Raw genomic sequence first — 23,366 nt, 5'->3', positions numbered from 1 at the left:
CAACTTTCGTGGTGAAAGCGTCTTCAATGTTTTATTGATTTACTTATTTATAAGAGACCAATGTCAATAAATTCTGAATATTGTTCCGGTAACAAAATATTCAATTTTTTACCACAAAGGATTATTGTACATCATACCAAACAGTCAACAAAATAATATTATGCGTGGTAACCAACGGTTTGTTTGATCACATATCAACAAATAGTTTTTGTATTGGTAACAAAATTTTGGTTGTTTCAACAAAACATTTCTCTCAGTGCATCAAGTCCGGTCGCCGAGCGTCGCGCGTCGGAGCGAGCCTCGCGAGATCTACTATCGCGAGATCTAAAACTTAAAATATTTTATAAAACACACACACGCACGCACGCACACACAGATGAATAAATTTAGAAATTTTTAGTTAGCGCTAAAATTGTTACAATATTGTTTAAAGAATTATAAGTACATTCAGTATAAAAGTATCTTTATTTTACAGTTTTATAATATTAAATAACGCAACAGATATTTTTTTAAATAAGAGATGCAAAAATACATAAATTTTTGAAAAATTATTCGTTGCGGTTAAATACACATAAATGTTCTTATTATAAAACTTTTTACACATGTAAGGGGGGGGGTAAAAAGATGAATTTAGAAATTTTTTGTTGCTGCCAAAAAATGGTTCTAAAGGGTGAAATCACCCTTTATATATAGAGCGGCTTTTTGTTTTTCTCGATATATTTCGGAAAGTATTCAAGATATCAAAAAATGTTTCAAATAAAAGTTTTATGGTAAAAACATCTTTATTCAACCACATTAATAAAATTTCAAAAAAAAATTTTCTTTTTAATTTTTAATCAAAATTTTGTTTAAAAAATTATTTTTAAAAAATATTATTAATGTTGTCGAATAGAGAGGATTTTACTGTAAAACTTTTATACGAAACATTTTTTGATATCTCAAATATTTTTCAAGATATATCGAGAAAAGCAAAAAACCGCTCTACATATGAGCAGTGGTTTCACCCCTTAAAACCGTTTTTGGGCCGCTACAAAAAATATCTAAATTCATCTTTTTACTCCTCCTACATGTGTGGAAAGTTTCATTAAAATCAGAATTTTCCACTTCGCGAGGTTCCCTAGAATCAACTTTATTAATAAAAAAGCAAGTATTAAGAAATTAATAATTAATAATTAATTAATTTGTTTTTATTTAAATAGATGTTTGTGAAATAATGATATAAATAATATAGTCTTTTTAGAAAAAAAAAAATTATTCCTGATGTATTGGTAAATAAAAAAATCACGTGACTCATTTGTCGCTGAATATGAGCGACGAGCGACACCGTGTACACTCTACCGGCAGGAATGCCTGGACATAATACATACACAATGTCAATTTTCAGATTTACTCCGATGGGAATCCAGTGACAGAAACAGGACAAAAACGTACAGGAGAAACTTTGGGCACTGCAGGATACGTATTACGGAACTTTTATATTCAAAATAGATTCCGATCAGAATTTAGTTATTTCCGTTATATTTTTTTAAGGAAAACGGAATAATTTCAATCGGACTCCATTCTGAAAAGTTTCTTACTCTAATTAACATTTACGCCCCGTGTTACGCAGGTCAAGACAAATGAAAATCGAGGCCCAATGCGAGATGTGCAAAATGTACGGCGGAAAGAACCAGACAAAGAACCAAGGCGGAGTCCTTAATACCATCGGATAAGGTAAAGAAATCCTTATTTTAGAAACAGAGTTTCCAAGATATATTTTTTGTCTTATGCTACAATCTTTTTTATTGTTTTATTTCAGGAAAGCTCAACAACAAAAGCTAAAGTAAAGGAGAAAACATCGAAGACAAAATACAAAAAATACAAAAAATATCCAGAAGAAAATTTGTCGAAAGCGATCACAGATGTTAAAAACGGTATATGCACTGTGCCGGTAGCCTCAGTAAAATTTTCGGTGCCTAGCTCATCACTTTACAGACATATTAAAAAGTTGTAAAGAATCGATTAATCGGCGAGTAAATCTGAAAATTGTATATGTATTATGTCCAGGCATTCCTGCCGGTAGAGCGTACATGGTGTCGCTCGTCGCTCATATTCAGCGACAAATGAGTCACGTGATTTCATATGTCGCTGACTTCGACTGTCGCTCGTGTAAATGGACTAATGTAAGCAATAAATTTTTGATGATTAGGGTAACTCCGGTATATACGCCGCAGCTAAGGGAAACTTAATTTATCACTATGTTTAAGAACAATAAATTATACCAATAAAAACTTTATACTGTCTACTACTATAAAAAAAATAGAAATATGAAATATTCAGTCTTGGGGAGACGGCTGGTCTAGTGGGTAGAGCGCCAGATTCGTAATCCGGAGAGCCGGGTTCGAATCCCGCTAGGCCGATGAAAATTTTTCTCAGCAAAACGCTGCCCCCCCCCCCCCTTCTAGTAGATAGATCTCGTATGATACAGTCCCTAGATGGTAAACTGGGCTCCGTCTTTCGGAAGAGACGTTAAACCGTTGGTCCAAAAAAAAGAGGGTTAAAGTGAGAGGAGAAAGGGTAGTAGAGTAAAGGTTTGGGTAACGTTCCTTACAAAAACGACTTGCAAACCCTGCGGGGATAAGCAATAAAGATAGTTTATAATAGAAATATTTAGTCTTTGTATTTAATAAAAAAAATTTTTAGAAACCCTTTCGTTTTTGCCATATATCCCATAAGGGTGGGCTATATGACACCATGGGTGAAATATACGTTTTATAAAAAAAATACAAATAATGTTTATAAATAAGGCAATAAAATGTCATAATAAGTTATAAAATGTTATAACAGTGTGATTGCGAGCAAGTATTTCTGTTCCTTCTATTTTTTTCTGACTTCTGCGGCGTAAATCCTCGCGCGGCGTTAATACCGGAGTTACCCTATATTGATTAATTGTGTTGTGTAAAATAAATACTCCAGAATTCGGTCACGTGACCACTCATCGCTGCTACAAGCGACACCATGAAATTGTTCACATAGGTGAAATTGTACCTTAATTGTTTTTTTCCTAGCGCCATTGCTTGCCATTGTACTTACGGGTGGACGAGCTAATGCGCCTAAATGAATAATCTAGAAAATGAATGCATACTTGAAAATTGTGAGAAAGTAATGTTCAATAATTTGTACACTTAAAAATTATAAGGAAGCAATGTGCAAGTTTCTACTTGCACACTTAAAAACTATGAGGAAGCAATGTGCAAGTTTCTACTTGCACCCTTTTTGTATTGTGATAATCTTTATTGCGACTAATACCTGTTATACTAATATCTGTTATACTATTACAAAAATCAATTAAATAATTAATGTTTTTAATAAAATAATTCCTACTAATTGCGGATATTTTTTATTTCCATTTTGTTCAATCGATTAGTTAATTCTTCACGGAAGTAATGTGCAACTTTCTAATTTGTACACTTTTAAATTCTTTTTTCTAATTCTGTATCGCGTTGTATTTTGACACTGTTCGACATATTTCATATTCTGATCTGTGAAACTTACGTTCACTTTTTATCTCGTCTTTATGACAGCTTGTAACGTTGCAACATATAACATTAGAACGAAATTAGCGGTAACATGTAATCAAACATAAAAGCACAACCTGCTTCGCGCGAAGTCATATACTTACGGTAATAATTATTTTTGCTTCCTCATAGAGGAAGCTGTTTTCGTAAAAAAATTTTTTTTTAGTTGCCGCTGCCAATGTGTTTAGAATGTTCTAAAACGTGGAAAAATCGCTATTTTAAAAAATGTCGGTATGTGTGTATGTGTGTATGTATGTATGTGTGTACGTGTGTATGTATGTATGTGCCAAACTTACCGTTTCTATAACTTCAGAACTGATCAACCAAATCTTAACCAATTATATATAAAATACGGGTAGAAAAGACTAAAGAATATAATAGAATTAGAAAAATTGCCAATATTTTAAAATTTTAACCTTTAAGGGCTACATCTCAAGTCTCAACAATTGAGACTTTTCATAAATTGATATTTTTTGACAATTTAGTATTAATTATTGGCAACTTTTCTAATTCTATTATATTCTTCAGTCTTTTCTATCCCTATTTCATATGTAATTATTTAAGATTTGGTTTATTAGACCCAGTTTTATAAAGCTTCTATGTATGTACGAATTCTCCGAAATTTCAAATGTGTGTAACACGAGAACTGATCAATCAAATTTTTAAAACTGCAAAATATATAATTTGAAATTAAGATTGCTACTAAACTGTAAAATTTTCTAATTTATTTTAGACTTTCTTTTTTTTAAAAAATGCTCCCATTCAGCACTACAACCTCTCACTGAGCGCTCAGTGAGCTCTTGTATCTGATTGGGATATTTCTTTAGATCTAAAAATTTACGCCTATCAGATGCAAGAGCTCACTCAGCGTTCAGGCAGCGGTTGCGCTCCTGAATGCCCCCAATGATTATTACGATAATTATATACGAAGCTAGGTTCACATAATAAATGTCATTTTAAGAAATGTCATTTAAAGTATTAATACTTTAAGAAGATATTAATCTATAAGACAAAAAATTGTAGTACACGAAGATTCCGAATATTTTTATTGCACACTTAAAAGCTATGAAGAAGCAATGTGCAAGTTCCTACTTGCACAATTAATTTCTCTTTCTGCGCAAATAGGCTTATCGATAATATGAAATTTTTAAGAGTTTTATAGATGGACTTTAAAGGCGATTACGGGGATCTTTAAAAGCTCAGCAACGCTAGAGAACGTTTACTTTTATAGCGAGCTTGATTTTCTTTTACCAAATGTATGCCGCGCTTCGTTGTGTCCTTTACGGGTGTGTTGTAGGGAAAATAAATTATTTCTCCCTTTCTTTCATTGTGCAGAGTATACTCTGAGAGTATAATGTATGCAGATGTATAAAATTAAGTTTTTAGTTCAAATTCTTTGCATTCTTAAATTAGGAGAATAAGAAGATAAATTTGCTCTACTCGCTTTGCAACTTAGAACTCATTTTTCTTACATTTGTTTTACATTTACCTTCTTAACTGTAAACATTAGATATATGCGTACTTTATAAGTAACAATGTAATTATAATTTTTAAATATAAGTTTATTTTATACGCACATTCTGTTTAAGTATTATATAATCGATCAAATGCATGTTACATTGCAGTACATTTAGAAATTAAAGTGTCTTCGCGTCGCTCAAGAATGAGTAGAAAGTATCCATCGTTTAATCGAATCATAGTCGACTGCATGCTCGGCGCAATTTCTGAGTACCAAGTTCGATAATTTCAAAGATGACGTGTACATTGCATGTTATGTTTATAAAAAGAGTTCCGGCGATTAACACTTTGAAAAAGGCAATTAAAAATGGAATGCTAACTTTACACCCATCTTCAAGACCGAATAGTTCTGAATAGCTCATCTGCAGCATTTTGACGAGTACTAGAGTTTCTGATAAAAAACATTTTTTTTTTCAAAAAAAAAATAGAAAAGTTTGATTTAAAGTCAGAATAGTTCTAAGTGGCTCATTTGATTTCTTTTGAAAAGTTCTAGAGTTCCTGATAAGTAAAAAATTGCAAAATCTTAGAATTGTTTTTAACCCTTAAATGCCACACCTCTCAAGAATCTCGTAAATGACACATGGGGTCTAAAAGACCCCAGCATGAAAAATGTCTCCTTACTTATTGATTTTTTGATATTTAGTTATGAAAATTATTTTCAATGTTGTTCAAGGCTTAGAAAAGAGAATAAAATGCTTATATTGTTAAAATTTCAATTTCAACATAGTATAAAAAATTAAGATCGCCAACAGTTAAAATATTGGCTCCAAAATCAAAAAAATAAAAATGAATAAATAAATAAATATGAGCTCCATTTTTGGAGGGAACATTTAAAAATATATCATTCTAAAGGGTCTGGGGTCCGCTGGACCCCGGGTGGCATTTAAGGGTTTTTAAAAATCATCATCAAAATGCAAATAACATTCACGGCAGACCTTCGAAGTCGAATATCTTCTTAAAACTCCCATCAAAACGCCTGCAACTCTACCACTAACTAGTGGCGATCCGGCCACTATAATAGTTAAGAAGATATTCGAAAATGCAACGGATGACATTCGACTAAGCCCCGTTTTACACGTACCCGACACTGGACTACTGACGCCCGCGCCGGGTATCCGATCGCGAAATGTATGGGATTAATATGAAAGCATTTACACGTTTCTCCGATAGCCGATTTGTGAAAACAAACAAAATCGATCGGATACCCGGCATCGTTAGTCCAGTGCCGGATACCTACGTGTGAAACGAGTCTAAATCTTTCTGTCCGTAAACGGTATGGGCACGGCACGATTATGTCTAAATCGATCTTAAATCGGAAATATATTCACGGAGAAAATTCGTTATATGAGTAAGGGCCAAAGCACATATGACAGTCGTAGTCGTGGACGTAAGTAACGCACAAGCTTTGGCGTATCCTGATTTGTCAGGTCGAGGACTACGACCGTCGTATATCGCTACGCCATGTTATGTGCTTTGGGCCTAATATTTATATAAATCTCGCAGCATCGATATATACGCGTATAATCGATTAAAGATGCAACGATAAAATTATCGTAAACAATATCAACGAGTAAAACGCATAATTTAATGCACTGAGTACAGACATTCATGGCGTATTAAAAAGTTGAAGAAAGTTACGTGCAACGTGCGTAACTTTCTTTAATTTAAAAAAGAAATGTATAATTTTATGAAATAATAAAAAATTCTTTTTCTATGCGGCTAATTCACTGCAAATACAAGTGTGTTATTTTAACTAAAGCTCTTCTTACACATTTCTTTTCGTTTTGAATAATGCCACTTAACACGGTTGAACACATTAATATGATTAAACGTGTTGATTTAACACGCAACAAAACATGTAAAACGAGCTTCAGTCAAATGTGTCATTTTTAAACGTATATGCGTGTAGAAATAACACACTTGGATTTACATTGTCTGATAAAACGGCTTGCAATTACAATTAATTACAAAGTATTCTATACATACAATCATTAGTCTATATACTCTATATAAATAAAAAATGGTATAGTTACACTATAATTGTCCCTACGCTATTAAATATCAAAAGATAAAATTTAAACCAATACCTTGAGTTAAATAACATTTTGTTCTTTTTAATTACCATGTGACGAAATTTATTATTTGTGTTAAAATAATTGGGTATGGGAATAAGTTTTAATCGTTTTTTATGTAGAAAAAAAACATAGTTTGAATATGATGATATTAAATGATTTTATTCAAAATAGTTTCCATCTGAAGCGACGACCTTCGCCCATCTTTCAGGCAATAAACGGATTCCTCGAGCGAAGAATTCTATTTCTTTCGATGCGATCCAGTCATCGACCCATTTTTGTATGCTGTCATTTGAAGTGAAGCGCACTCCAGTAAGTGCCGACTGCATCGACCGGAACAAATGATAGTCTGAAAGGGCAATGTCCGGTGAATACGGCGGGTGGGGTAGGACCTCCCATTTCACCCCTTCTAAGTATGTTCGGACGGGTTGACCAACATGTGGCCTAGCGTTGTCGTGCTGCAGAATCAGCTTCTCGTGTCTATCGTGCCATTCCGGCCGTTTTGTTTGAATAGCTTGTTTCAAACGCATTAGTTGAAGTCGGTAACGTTGGGAATTGATAGTTTCGGACGGTTTCAGTAGCTCATAGTAGACTACACCCCGCATGTCCCACCAGATACAGAGCATTACCTTTGACCAGTGAATATTGCGTTTTGGTGTTGATGGACCTGGTTCACCTGGCATCACCCATGCTAGTTTGCGTTTAGGATTGTCATAATGAATCTATTTTTTATCGCCAGTGATGATCCGATGCAAAAAACCCTTTTTTTGTTGTCGTTGAAGCAACATTTCGCACATGACCAACGCCTTTCAATATCCCTTTCTTTCAACTCGTGTGGTATCCAATTTCCTACCCTGTGAACCATTCCTAGCGCATGTAGGCGTTTTCCAACGGTGGACCGATCAACACCCAATGCTTCAGATAATTCTTCAAGTGTCTGACATGGATCAATATCAAGCAATTCCTCAAGTTCCTCATTTTGAAACTTTTTTGGGGCACCTTCGCGTTCTTTGTCGTTGACATCGAAATTACCACTTTTGAAGCGTTGGAACCAATATCTGCAAGTTGGCTCCGATGGAGCATGGTCGCCGTAAACATCCACAAGCAAACGGCACGTTTCCGCAGCACTTTTCTTCAAAAAATAGTAGTGGAGAAGAACTTCCCACAAATGCTGCTTTTTTGGAACAAATTCCGACATTTTCGATGCGATATGATACTTGTTGTTTACACTTCAAACAGAAGTCTTATACTGCGTTACACAGCTGACATACACAGCTGTTAATCCATCTATCGAAAGGTTAGAAAAGTATGCAAGCGATACTATTAATGCCATCTATGGAAAACGATTAAAACTTATTCCCATACCCAATTATTTTAACACAAATAATGTTATTTTACTCCATTGACTAGTCAAATTAATAATTAAATTAACATTGTTTTAGTTAAATTAACCCTTTAGGGGCCACACATTGATCCCGTTGGAGAAAAATGTTATAATTTATAAAATAGTCTTAAAAGACGTCCCTGATGAAATTTTTTTAGTTTTTTTTAGTTTTTTAGTTTTTTGTTCTTTTTGTTCTTTTTTGTTTTTTTGTTTTTTATGTTTTTTTGTTTTTTTTTGTTTTTTTTAATGTACATAATTATGTACACAGGCCCCTAAAGAGTTAACGACATATTGAGTAGCAGAGATGATCTTACTTCGCGTGGCCCTAATACTAGAAGCGAGTTCACGTCGGCAAAACTGGAAACGATCAGTTAGATTACGTGATCGGAGGCACTGTTGGCCGTGTACCAAACCCGCGGCCGACCGACCGGTCACTCGCCGATCCGCGTTAAGTACGCAATCGCGTATACACGTACTCGTTCTCTCGGACCTACTACCAGTTATCACGCTGGCCACGGCGGCCTCGCTCCCGTCCGCGTTGCGAACAGCGGCAAGACTACTACCTTTTGTAAATCGTGGCAGAAAGGAACGCGAAAAAAGTGGCGAATCCGTGTTAGAATCCAAAGATTCAAGTGGCCTGAAAACTACGGTGGTGCGAGCACTGGCGTTTTGTATCGAAGAAGTCAGGCTGTCTTAAGCCATTGATTCTCTGCACGAGTCTCTTTGGGCCTGGAGTCAGAGTCAGTTACTGGTCTGGTGATGCGAATATATAGCCTCTCCCAGTCAAGTCATGCGCCCACCTCCCAGTGGTCTCGCTGAACCGCTGCAATGGGGCTGTTCCGATTCAGTACGGCTCGGTCGCAAGATCTGATGTCGGCTGACCAGCGCGTTCTGCAGTAATCAAGTGGCGTCAATGGCGATCTGACTGCGCCTCTAAGAGGCTGTCAATCCGTTTGCTCCACAACACGCAGTAAATATGAAGAAGTTAAGAATGAATCTTCACGCCCGGGTTCTCGGATGGTCTGGGCACTGTGCACGCACGATGCGAGATTGATGACTCGGTTAGTGCGGAGACACCCAGTGACTCCGTAGCTGGCTCCTCGAGAGTAGGAGCTAGTTATCGGATATAGAAACGATTACGCCTCTTGACGCACGAAACTCATGCCACGAGTAACCGTGGCCCCCAATAGCCTTCTTCTTCTTCTTCTTTGTAAATTTTATAGCACCGAATCCTCCTCAGGATTACATAACGGCCAAGAACAAGTCAAAAATAATAAATACAGATTCAATCCAATCCCGAAAGATTCAATCCAAACTCGGCGTTGATTGCATCAGCAATCTTCAAAAATTATTCAGGACAAAACACGTCCGAACATGTCCACGGTTTCGACGAGACTTGCCTCCAGTAGACGTGTCAAATTAAAATAGAAATAAATAGTAATAAGTTATTTCGTGAATGGATATCCATCTGTGTCAAACGCAGTGCACGGGCACTGCGTTTCAAGCATGCTCGGCGCCGGGGATCGACTCGCAACGGTGGCGGGATTCACGTCCGCTTCTCCCACGTTGCAAGGCCAACCAACTTCGACTCCCCGGCTAAAGTAAAAGATAATCGCATGCTTTAATGGGCTTGGAACCCTTAAGGGGAGGTCGTTCAGCTGATTCGATTCGGAGTCGTAGGTCAATAAGACCCCTTCGTCGGGACTGGAATCCGATTAGGCCTAATGATCGATCGAATGATGCTTTCGCTTGAACCGTGACTGACCCATCTCGCGAAAACCCTTTGCGAATGGATTGTTATTGATCTTCAACTTCGTGATGTTCTCGTTTTGGTATGCCGTCACCGCGATAAATTCCGTCTCCTTGAAAGCAAACAACGCGGTTGAATGAGTAAAGAGCTCGTTGTAGTTCTTCGCATCGAAGCAACGGACTATCCAGATCCTAGGAACGTATTTGTGCATCGATGTTAATACCACGTTATTATTGGGGTCGTTGATGTTGTTCGTGAGCTTCAATTTATTGAAGTTAATCGGATTGTCCATCCAGTGGCTCCCCGTTGCCGGACTCTCGGGATGCTTATAAATCGAGCCAAAGGGTTGTTGCGGCTCTGCCGGCTCCGCAAAACTCCAGCCACCCATATTGCTGTTCTCGCCCCCGTTCTGGTATTTACAGTACTTGTAACGGCAATCGGAGGCCGGTGCTATATCTCCATGAGGACATAATAATTCTCACGTTTCTCCAAACCGTTTACGTTTATTTGAACGGACGGGAACATGCGCCGACCGCTCTTGGTAATTATCATTTCTGTATTATTCTCGTAGAATTGCTGCCAGAGGTTTCGAATAAGCAGCTCCACGTTGACTCCGCGCAGCAATGGGGGTTGAAATACCCATTCGCTTGAATTCATCCTCTCACCTAATTTGCGTTGTAGAGCGATCGGTGACTGCGCGAAGAGTGGCGATGCCAGTTGCATATTCAGTTCCAGTAGCATCAGTACGTTGTTTGCATCCTGAAGAAACATCTCCGATGATCGACGTTTTTTCTCCGACACCGTCGGTGTAAGGTATAAGGCAAACACGGAAATGGTCAGAACGAACGTCGAAATCACGTGCAGTTGTAGAATGGAACTGAGACGACCGGTTCTCGCCTACCAGTGACCTACCACAAAACGGGATCAGTGCAATCCGCCGAAACTAAGCGAACTATATGTGTCGTCGGTCGTTCGGCGCCAACACATGAGACAACTATGTGTCCATGAACCTTTTGTCCTTTCTACCGCGATTCACAAAAGGCAATATATAAGGTAATATAGCGATATTTAGACCCTGATAAAAATATGTGCACGGAAAGAACGGTTTTGCTGAAGTATCTAAAAATTTGGCTAAATATACAGATCTAAAAATAATTTTGTTACACCATTAAAATAATTATAGTAAGTCGCTGAAATATGATAATTCTGTAAAAAATTTTGACATTTTAGCAATCAGTTTAAGTTCTACATAATTATTTTGATGGACCAACAAAATTATTTTCAGATCTGTATCTAGCTAAATTTTTAGATACTTCAGCAAAATCGTTCTTTCCGTGTACTGCATATATACGGTTTTTTAAATAAAATTATGAATTATATCGATTTCTTCCTTGCTATGCAGCATCGAGAATACAGCAGCACAGTGCTGCTTATTAACCCTAGGTATGCACAGTGAAGTCTCCAAGACCCCAGCCCAGCTTCCTTTTTTCGCGTTCCTAGAAACTTTTGTCTCATATATTCTTTTTTTTTACTCGTATATCTCGGAACTCTTTAATTCTATCGACTTTTATACATTATGGGCCTATTCCTTGATCGATTCTTGATCGATTAAAACAAAATAAATAAATAAACTGAAATTCATTTTTGCTGAAGTTACGATGACAATGGGATGAGGTCTCCGAGACCCTACAGTGTATAAGTGTATAGACAAAATAAGACTGTGTATACCTAGGGTTAAAAAAGATAACATGCAATTTATTCACGCTCATGTACAAAGTAACGTCGACCACGCAGAAATTGTTGATAATGATAGTACGGGTTCAAAATTCGGTTTTGTGAAACGCAAACGAAAGCCAGAGACTTGCAGAGTTTCTTATTCACGCATCATGGAAATGCACGCCCTTAATCTACACATAAGGAAAGAACGGTTTTCTGTCTAAAAATAATTTTGTTGCACCATTAAAATAATTATAGTAGGTCGCTGAAGTATGATGATAATCCTGTAAAAAATTTTGATATTTTAGTAATCAGTTTGATTGTTTTACATAACTATTTTGATAATGCAACAAAATTATTTTCAGATCTGTATCTATCTACTGATACTTCAGCAAAACCGTTCTTTCCGTGCACCATTCTTCTGTACACTCTTTACAAATATAGAAAGAGGATATCAAAAAATAAAAATGCGTTAAGTCATTACAATGTTAAATTTACGTAAAAATCCATGTACACTGGGAATCTCGAGATTTTTCTCTTTTTCTCTCTCTCTCTCTCTCTGCGGTAACGAAAACTCACGTTTTCACGCCAAATCGCGTGTTACGATATCGTATTAAAACTTATAATAAACGACTGTTTTGGCCGAACTTCAAACGATGACATAATGTGCGCCTTTAAATATCAAAATAAAAATACATAATTATACTCAATGTATACAAAATAGAAAACAATAGACGTTTAGCTTGTACACGTAAGTGAATCTCGCGTATCATTAATGTATATTATAAATGTGTGCTTGGCGTCTTTTTTTTTACCTTTTTTGAAAATTACATTTACGTAGTATCATTAACAAAACGATATTTTTACAAGCTCGGACTATTCAGTATATCCGCTGTAATCTACTTTTCATTAAAAAGTACTCTTTTGTGAACTATTCATCATCATACGTCTACCCTACTGTAGGTACCAATAAATTCTAGATTTAGTAAAAACACAAGATAAATGCTATCATTTATCAAAACTTATTTAACCGATAAGCTTAAAGATGCAAATAATTATATGGATTTAATTTTAATTGTCATATACAAATTATCGAATACTTTAATAAAAATTCGAACAAATTTAGATTTTGTATTAGACATTTAATCATTATGTCTAATACAAAATCTAAATTTGTAGAATATAAAGTTTATCTTTATTTTGCATAATAAAAAAAAAGAAAATATCTTATTAATTATTTCGGCTCGTGTGGAGAAAAATTATTTAATTTTTAGATCCAATTAAGGTATAAAGGTACTAATACCCGGACACTTAAGAGTAGTTAAATGTACCAATGCCTGGACACGTATCTATGTCTGGATACCTTTAAAAAAATATAAATTTATAGAAATAAACGTTTGGATACCATAACTAAAGTTTCAAACTACAAAAAAAATATTTTTATCTTTGATTTTAATTCGCGTTATACTTATAAATAATAAAGGTGTCCAGATATAGGTACATGTCCAGGTATTGGTACTTTTAACTTAATTTCTAAATGTTGAGCAAGACATAATGTATTAAGGACGTTCTCCGGTCCTTATACTAGAGAAAATCGATTTTCTTAGGATTTTCTTGAAACTGTGAATATACGTTAATTTAGGTGTGCTTTATGCGTGGTATAAATTTCAGTACCTCTTCCGGTATAAAAAATAAAGATACTGAGCCTCAAAGTTTCAAAAAAAAAAATTTAATTTTAATTTTTTTTTAGTTTTGGCATTTTTTCCTTATAGAACTCGACGAGAGGAGCAACTTTGGTCCTCTTGGCCAACCTCGTATCTCTTACCGTTTGGCCTGGAAAACCTTTTCATTAGTAAAAGTTGAAACTTTGAGGCTCAGTATCTTTATTTTTTATACCGGAAGAGGTACTGAAATTTATACCACGCATAAAGCACACCTAAATTAACGTATATTCACAGTTTCAAGAAAATCTTAAGAAAATCGATTTTCTCTAGTATAAGGACCGGAGAACGTCCTTAACTTCTTAATGGCTAGTTAAGAAGATATTCGACTTCGAGGGTGCAACGCGTAAAATTCGACTAAGTCCGCATAAAAATTATTTTGAAAGTTCTAGACGTTCTGATAAGAGTTCCGTTTTTTAGTAGAACTCTAATAATTCTGAAAGGAATTTCTATGATCGGAAACGATCCAGTCACTAGTTAAGAAGATATTCGATTTCGAAGATCTGCCGTAAACGTCATTTGCGTAAGTTTTGATGGTGATTTTTTAAAACAATTCTAAGGTTTTGGAACTTTTTACTTATCAAGAACTCTAAAACTTTTCGAAAGGAATCAAAAGAGCTACTTAGAACTATTCTGGCTTAAAATCAGACTTTCATTTTTTTTGTTTTTTGAAAAAAATTAAAAAATTTTTACTTTTATCAGGAACTCTAGTCGTCAAAATTTTTCAGATGAGCTATTCAGAACTATTCGGTCTTGAAGTTGGGTATAAAGTTAGCACCCCATTTTTTAATTACCTTTTTCATAGTGTTAATCGCCAGTACTCTTTTTATAAACATAAAAATACTCCTATATTCTTCGAAAAGAAGCTGGAACTCTAATCAAAACTATCCAAAACTATCGAATTTTAAAGTAGGGGTGCCAACTTCACACACTCCATATAAGGCAATGAAATATGAAATTTGATACTAATAATGCCATCGATAATTTCCACGATATTAAAAAATACTTTAAAATCCTTTACGTCAAGGGCTATAACGACAATATTTGTCGTATTTTGTGAGACATTAATTTCAACGTCCTTTACACTGTTTTTTATTTATATTACTATAATATAAATTAGTTGTACACATTAGTTTCTTATTTCTACTTTAAAATAATTTTTTAAATATATAAAAATTAAAATTATATAAATTAAAAATGATAATAGAAAAAATACATACAGTATTTTAAATTCCATATAAATGGCTTCTGTTAGATTAATATAAAAATTTACTTCTACTAAAACTAATATTGACGCAATTTTCCTAATTTTATTATTGCTTTTTTTAGGTCTTTTTTACCCGTTTCATATACAATTCTTTAAGATTTGGTTGATGTTCTTAAGATATAACCAAAAATTCCAAATTTTATTTTAAAAAACCTCTACCAATTATCGCCAAATTCAACGATTAAATTATAAAATGATGAAGAAACAATGTGCTCTAATTTGCATCCTTTTTTATTATATTGGCAATTTTTTTCTAATTTCGTTATATTCTTCAGTCTTTTCTACCCCTATTTCATATACTATTCTTTAATATTTTGTTCTTGAGTTATAGCCTTTTAAAATTTCGGGGAATTCGTACATAGGAAGCAATGTGCAAATTTTTATATTTTTTATTATATTGGAAGTTTTTTATAATTCTATTGTATTCTTAGGTCTTTTCTACCCCTATTTCATATACAATGCTTTAAAATTTGATTGATCAGTTCTTGAGTTACGGACGTTTGAAATTTCGGAGAATCCGTACATACATAGAAGCCTTATAAAGTTTGGTCTAATCAACCAAATTTTAAAGAATTATATATGAAATAGGGGTAGAAAAGACTGAAGAATATAATAGAATTAAAAATAGACCAATATCTCTCAAATATTGAGAAAATCGAGACAATTAAGCCAATTAAGGAAATTTATTATTTTCTAATTTTATTAATAAAAGCAATTTTTATATATTTAAAAAATTATTTTAAAGTAGAAATAAAAAACTATTGTAATAGTATAACAGATATTAGTCGCAATAAAGATTATCACAATACAAAAAGGGTGCAAGTAGAAACTTGCACATTGCTTCCTTATAATTTTTAAGTGTACAAATTATAAATTTGAACATTACTTTCTCACAATTTTCAAGTATGCATTCATTTTCTAGATTATTCATTTAGGCGCATTAGCTCGTCCACCCGTAAGTACAATGGCAAGCAATGGCGCTAGGAAAAAAACAATTAAGGTACAATTTCACCTATGTGAACAATTTCATGGTGTCGCTTGTAGCAGCGATGAGTGGTCACGTGACCGAATTCTGGAGTATTTATTTTACACACAACACAATTAATCAATATAGAGTAACTCCGGTATTAACGCCGCGCGAGGATTTACGCCGCAAAAGTCAGAAAAAAATAGAAGGAATAGAGATACTTGCTCGCAATCACACTGTTATGACATTTTATAACTTATTATGACATTTTATTGCCTTATTTATTAACATTATTTGTATTTTTTTTATAAGGCGTATATTTCACCCATGATGTCATATAGCCCACCCTTATGGGATATATGGCAAAAATGGAAGAGTTTCTAAAAATTTTTTTTATTAAATACAAAGACTGAATATTTCATATTTCTATTGCTTCCTCATAGAGGAAGCTTTTTTTTCATGAAAAAAAATTTTTTCCAGGTATCTTTGGCAAAGTGTTTAGAATGTTTTAAAACGTCGAAAAATCACTTTTGTTTAAAATGTCCGTGTGTATGTGTGTATGTATGTGTGTGTGTGTGTAATATGTATGTAACGCTTCTGTTGTCCGTTAATGCTCTAACTTCCGTAATTTTTTAGATATCGGAGTGCATTTTTTTTAATCGATAGAGTATCAAGTAAGGAAGGTTGGGATTGAATTTGGCAATGTGTGATCGGTAAAGCGGTTTTTTTCCAGAAAATATTGAATTTTTGAAGAAATGTTTGTGGTTGCTCTAACTTCCGCAAATTTTAAGATATCGAACTGTTTCTAATTTTAGTATATTCTTCAGTCTTTTCTACCCCTATTTCATATATAATTCTTTAAGATTTGGTTAATTTAACCCAGCTTTATTCGCTGTTTATTCCCATATTAAGAATAGGCTTCTAATTTATTGAAATTTCCTTTATATATATATATTTTTTTAAAATAATAATTAAAGAATAACTACAAATTCATCTAATATTTGTCAAGTTTGATAAATTCTTAACACATTCACACTTCTTTGAATGTTCAAGACGCTTGTCGTCACCTTAGCAACAGCGTTTTGTTTAAAAATTATGATCAAATTTGAAAAAAGATGGCATATTCAATGGAGGAAAGACGGAGGGAAAGAGAGAGGGATAGAGAAGAATTTGTTCACAGTAAGTGAAAAAATTTATTAATTATTCGTCATAATTAATTCACTACAATAATCAGAATAGCTCGCATAAAATTTTTCCTGGTACATGTCTCACAACTATCATGATTTTCAAAGTAAATTCTAAGAGAAAATTCTCTCTGTGTATAAGCCATGTCTTTTAATATTAATAGTGTTACGTACGGAAATTTTATATTTTCGACGACGCACGTTAAAAGTTTTGAACGCTTAAACGACGCAAACTAGGCTCGGAATTCCGAGCGAACGCTCAGTTTCCTGTAAATGTTTATCTTATCGGACGACCCTTGGAGGGCTGGGGGCCAGATGGGGCCCAAAACTACGCTTCTAGAATGTTCTAGAAGCTTCTAGAAAACCTCCCCCCTTAAGACGCGATAGAAATGGCGGGAATCTCGCGCGGGAGATTCCGGTCTTTTTCGGGTATAAATAGGGCGGAAAAACGCCGCGGAAAGCAGATAGTTCCGAGCTTCGGCTCCTTCCAGATAGTTCCGAGCTTCGGCTCCTTCCAGATAGTCCTGAACTTCAGCTCCTTACACATATTCCTTCGGCTCTAGCATTCAATTGCTCAGCCATTTCTTCGGCTCTAGCATTCAATTGCTCAGCCATTCCTTCGGCTCTAGCATTCAATTGCTCAGCCATTCCTTCGGCTCTAGCATTTCAGTTGCTCAGCCAAATATCTAAATCATTTTCCTAAATCTCACTCAATTCCTCAACTCAATCTTGGGACTTAATCCCTGCACTCTTATATCTTAAGACTGCGCCTCACGCATAACTTGTACTAAATTTTAAGAATAAAGGTAAGATAAGTTTGGAAAAGAAAATCTGGAATCTCATCTCATGCTAGAAATCTTAATCGATCACTTCTAAGATTCGACTCGCAGTTGTCGCTGACAAAGTGCGTGGCGATTGGTTCTGAGCGCTGACGAAGAGTGTGGCGAGCAGATACCATTGCTGCCGAAAGCGTGGCGATTGCGGGGTTGATTCTTGGAATTCGTAATAATTAATTCCCGAAAGTGAATTTGGCCTCTACGCTGCCGATCTGAGCGCTGACAAAGAGTGTGGCGAGCAGAGTGTGGCGGATTGGCTTTTGAGCGCTGACGAAGAGTGTGGCGAGCTATAAAATTCATTTTCGAGGATTCGGGTTAGATGACGAAAAAGAGAGGCAGACGAACTCAAATTAAAAGGATTAGGTTCCAGATTAAAAAAGCAGTAATTTCTAATCAAGATTTTCTTCCCCTCCTCCAGCGATTACAACAACTACAAAACGCACCTCCATTTAAACCTATTCCTGTCGATCTCGACATCGATTATCCCCATTATAATCAAATAAATAAAAGTGATCCTCGTTATAAGATTTATAAACTTAGATATCTTTTCGGTCCCGAATAACAAAAATAATAACAATAACAATAATAATATCCTTCACACGACTTGTCCAAATCCCTGGTAAATTGCTTAAATGCATTGACCAAAAAACGGACGAACAACAGAACGTGACAGAACGTGACAATAGTTTAAAGATCCGCACACACACACACACACACACACACACACACACACACACGCACACACACACACACACACACACACACGCACACGCACACGCACACGCACACGCACACGCACACGCACACGCACACGCACACGCACACGCACACGCACACGCACACGCACACGCACACGCACACGCACACGCACACGCACACGCACACGCACACGCACACGCACACGCACACGCACACGCACACGCACACGCACACGCACACGCACACGCACACGCACACGCACACGCACACACATTATTATTAATAACAATAATAATTCTAAAAAATATTAAATAACATATACTTATTTTAATTTAATTAACCTTCAACGATGTATCAGCGTAACACGCGCGTGTGCCACTAAAAAAAAAAACGCGTCAAAAATAGTACCTCATGGGTGACGAGAAAATCTATTGTCGTGATTTTTTATATACTTTTGGTAAAACTTCGGTCGAATAGTTTAAGAGTGTATAAAGAACAGACATACATACATACAGACATTCTATTTTATATATATAGATATAGATATTTACATATTTAAAAAAAGTCTTCCTCTAACAAAAAACCAAAATAAATCGATGTTGACTTTGAGAGTTCAGGCTATACATGGTCCATATATAGACTTCGCATATGGACCTTTAATCGCATATAAAGTTGGGTCGAATCAACCAAATCTTAAAGAATTATATATGAAACAAGGGTAGAAAAGACTGAAAAATATAATAGAATTATAAATAGTCCGATATCTCAAAATTGGCGGAAGTTAGAACAACCACGAAAACAATGTATAAATTTTTATCAAAATGAGAGTAAATAAAAGAATTGTACTACCTTACTTGAGTGAAAAATACAACGCGATACAAAATTAGAAAAAATAATTTAAAAATGCGCAAATTAGAAAGTTGCACATTACTTCCGTGGAAGAATTAATTAACTGATTGAACCAAGTAGAAATAAAAAATATCCGCAATTAGTAGAGATTATTTTAGTAAAAACATTAATTATTATTTAATTGATTTTTGTAATAGTATATCATAAATTAGTATAACAGAAATTAGTCACAATAAAACTTATCACAATAAAAAAATGGTGCAAGTAGAAACTTGCACAGTGCTTCCTCACAGTTTTTAAGTGGGCAAATAGAAACTTGCACATTGCTTCCTTACAATTTTTAAGTGTGCAAGTAGATACATGCATATTGGTTCCTCATAGTTTTTAAGTGTGCAAGTAGAAACCTGCACATTGCTTTAGTTTTTAAGTGGGCAGGTAGAAACTTGCACATTACTTCCTTACAATTTTTAGGTATGCAAATTATAAATTTGCACATTGTTTCATAGTTTTTAAATGTGCAAGTAGAAATCTGCACATTGCTTACTTATAGTTTTTAAGTGTGCAAGTAGAAACCTTCGATCACAAAGCTTCCTCTATGAGGAAGCCAAAACAAATAAATAAATACTAATAATTATGAATCGAATAAAATAAAAGCTTCCTCATAGAGGAGCTTTGTGATCGAAGGTTTCTACTTGCACACTTAAAAACTATAAGTAAGCAATGTGCAGATTTCTACTTGCACATTTAAAAACTATGAAACAATGTGCAAATTTATAATTTGCATACCTAAAAATTGTAAGGAAGTAATGTGCAAGTTTCTACCTGCCCACTTAAAAACTAAAGCAATGTGCAGGTTTCTACTTGCACACTTAAAAACTATGAGGAACCAATATGCATGTATCTACTTGCACACTTAAAAATTGTAAGGAAGCAATGTGCAAGTTTTTTTAGTCTATATCAATGTATAAGTAAACGTGAAAATAAGCGACTCATTTATTTAAATTATGCAAAATAATTGAAATACTTCATTATTATTACGATTTGAGAGGCACATTCATGATTGAAATTGCAAATAAGTGTTACATGGGTGCCCTGATAAAAACCTTTATTCGCTCAATTTTTTTCAGCTATTGATTGTTTTATCATTATCATATTTATTTTATAGTCTGTAGTATTTTAATAATTTTTTGAATGTGTACTTACTCATCTCGACTCAGGATTTTTGTGGAATGTCTTCTTAAATGTTTTCGTAAACGTATAATATCTGTTAAGAAAAGCATTGTTTTACTACAATCATTACATTTTGCCTTATATCCCGGTAACTCCGAGTAATATTTCCTCAAGTCATCAGGTAGTGTGAAAGTGTCATTATTGAAAAATATTCCATGTCTATTTAAGTGTCCTATCATTATTGCTGTGCTGTTCGATGGATGAGGCATATGAATTTGTATTTTACAAATTGCGCATTTTACCAGCAAAGATTTCAATTCCTCGAAATAATCCCACAACTTGCTGCGTTTTTTTTCGGTGCCATTATAACCGACCTGTAATACAAATTAATCGTTTGATACTAAATGTGATACAGTGAGCGCCTTAAAAAGCGTTTGCAGAATTTTTCACAAAGGTAAAAAGAAGGTATGGTTTCTTTATATTAGGGCGTATATTTATATATAATTAAAATTTTCCTAATTATCAGATCACGTACGGATATACAAATGTCACATTTTTATAAAAAGAGTAAATAATGTACAATAACCACATGTACGTGCTCTATTCCAACTCATTATTGGACAAAATTTTAAAATAATATTTGATGTTATAATTTTATTTGTGTTTTTTACTATAAAACTATGATATCAGTATTTTTGCGCCAAGTACATATGATAAATTAGTAACATCTGATGTTTCTATGAAATATTTACAATGACATCAGAAAGTTTGCATCAAGTGAATGGGATATAAATTAGTAGTAACATTTTCCTAATGATGTTTCTTTATTATAGTTGTTGGGTTCTTTTTCAGAACACGTATACAACAAGTATAATAAAGAAACTTTATTTAAAAAATTCTCGATGTTACTAATTTATCTTGTTCACTTGGTGCAAACTTTGGGGTATCATTGTTTTTGTAGCAAGAAACATAAATGAAATTATATGTAAAAATTATTTTTTTTTTATAGTAGTAGACAGTATAAAGTTATTATTGGTATAATTTATTGTCTTTAAACATAGTAAATAGTAGGAGGAGATAGGTAAGATGGCGAGAGCGGACGGTTGGCTCCGAGGGCGAGTGGAGAGAGATAGGGGGTTCTGAGAGGAGATAAGGGTACGTGGAGTGAGCAGTGTGGAAGAGATGGTGGAGGAGGCCCAGAGGAAGGTGAAGAAATGAAGGAGGAGTCGAGGACGGCGTGGTTGGAGAGCGGTGACAGGAGTTAGTCGGAGCAAGTTTAGAGGTTAGAGCGAGGAGCATGATGAGAAGGGGGCGGAGACGGAAGAGGAGAGAGACTCGTCGGCAGAGCGGCGACGTGCGGCACGCTGGTTGGCTGACGAGGAGAGCGGCGGAAGCGGGCAGCACTGGCGGTCCGGCCCGGAGCGGGGTGCCGACTGCCTCGAAAGGGTGAGTTGGCACCACTGCAGGGCGGCGGGACTGGCGGCGGGACCGGCGTGCGAAGCGGGCCGGTAAGGAGGAGAAAGGGCACGCCGGCGAAGGAGGAGATGGCGCGAGAAGCGATGGGCGAACGCACAACGCGAGTCAGCACGGTAACGAGAGAGGGTCGACCGGAGATCGAGAGATCGAGAGAGGTGGGGTCGATGGAGCGTAGCGAGTGTGCAGCGATACACGTGGTGACAGCAGAGAGAAGAGAGAGTGAGAAGCGGCAGCGGGAAAGGTTCAACACGTGGTAGCAAGACGTGGAGAATAGTAGAGAGAAGGAGTGGTAGTAAGGCAGAAAAAGGGTTCAAGGGAGGCAAGGAGAAGAGCAGAAGAGAGGAAGAGCGGGAGTGAGTGAGGTCGGGGAGAGTGGAGAGCGGAGGAAGAAATCCGTGAAGGGAGACGGAAGAGCGGACAAAGAGCGGAGAGAGGAGCGGAGTGACGAGACAAAAGGCTGAAGAGGTGCTGAAGAGGTGAAGCAGGAGAGGAGGAAGGAGAGGGGGCGTAAGTTGAGAAGAAGGAAGGAGGGTGGAGTGAAGGGGACGGAAGACAGAGGGGGGAGATAGAGGAGTCGCGGAGTACGATGAGGGTGAGCCTGTCGTGCAAGGAGGTGGCGGACGGAAGTAGGGTGGAAAGGAGGGAAAAGAGGGAGGAGGAGTTTGAAGCGTGGAAGGGAGGGAGGTAATGTAGTGTGTAAAGGGCCGCAATGGTCAGGTCGGGCTAGGAAGGGGTATGTCTTGTAAAGGGTTGGGTACGTCCCTGAAAAACGCCAGTTTAGGTTAAGAGGAGGTAAAATAAGAAAGAGGTTAAAGAAAAGCGGGAGTAAGGAAGAGAAGGAGCGAGCAAAGGTGGAAAGGTAAACAAGTAAGGGGAGGAGAAGGAGGAGTGAGGTAGGAGGCGCGCACACACACGGACACGCGGGGGGTTAGAAGAGGCAGAGAGAAGGAGAGAGGAAGGGTAAGAAGGTAGAAGTTGGACAAGGGTTACATGTAGGAGGAGGAACTGAAAGGGAAGGAGGAGAGAGGTACACAAACACGCACCCACGTATGCGGATAAGAAGAGCTAGGTAGGGTAGGGAGTCGAGAGGGGGAAGGAAGAAGGCGAGGGAGGGTAAAAGAATGATAAGTCTGGATGGATAAAATTGTGTAAAATTTGCTGCGAGGGAGAAGGTCTGTCATGTGAGGAAGGAGAGGAGGG

The 23,366-nt window shown here is 36.0% G+C and overlaps 1 protein-coding gene and 1 long non-coding RNA gene across 2 annotated transcripts; one reads left to right on the top strand and one right to left on the bottom strand.

The window, feature by feature from the left end:
- The first annotated feature begins 1,421 nt into the window (after positions 1-1,421).
- LOC139780779 (uncharacterized) lies at positions 1,422-2,697 on the top strand. Its single transcript, XR_011720335.1, has 2 exons — positions 1,422-1,713; positions 1,799-2,697. It is a non-coding gene; the product is annotated as an uncharacterized lncRNA (long non-coding RNA).
- Positions 2,698-8,465: 5,768 nt separating this feature from the next.
- Positions 8,466-11,008, bottom strand: LOC139780773 (T-box protein 2-like). Its single transcript, XM_071719490.1, is given in 2 exon segments — positions 8,466-10,735; positions 10,738-11,008. Coding segments are annotated over 2 exon segments (750 nt in total). The 5' UTR covers positions 11,005-11,008; the 3' UTR covers positions 8,466-10,252.
- Between the last annotated feature and the right edge of the window lie 12,358 nt (positions 11,009-23,366).

The sequence above is a fragment of the Temnothorax nylanderi genome, unplaced genomic scaffold (assembly GCF_030848795.1).
Source record: "Temnothorax nylanderi isolate EJ_2023f unplaced genomic scaffold, tnyl_v1.0 TNYL_tig0297_pilon, whole genome shotgun sequence".
Lineage (NCBI taxonomy): Eukaryota > Metazoa > Arthropoda > Insecta > Hymenoptera > Formicidae > Temnothorax > Temnothorax nylanderi.
The sequence above is the reverse complement of the archived record's forward strand: the minus strand, read 5'-3'. Positions and strand labels throughout refer to the sequence as shown.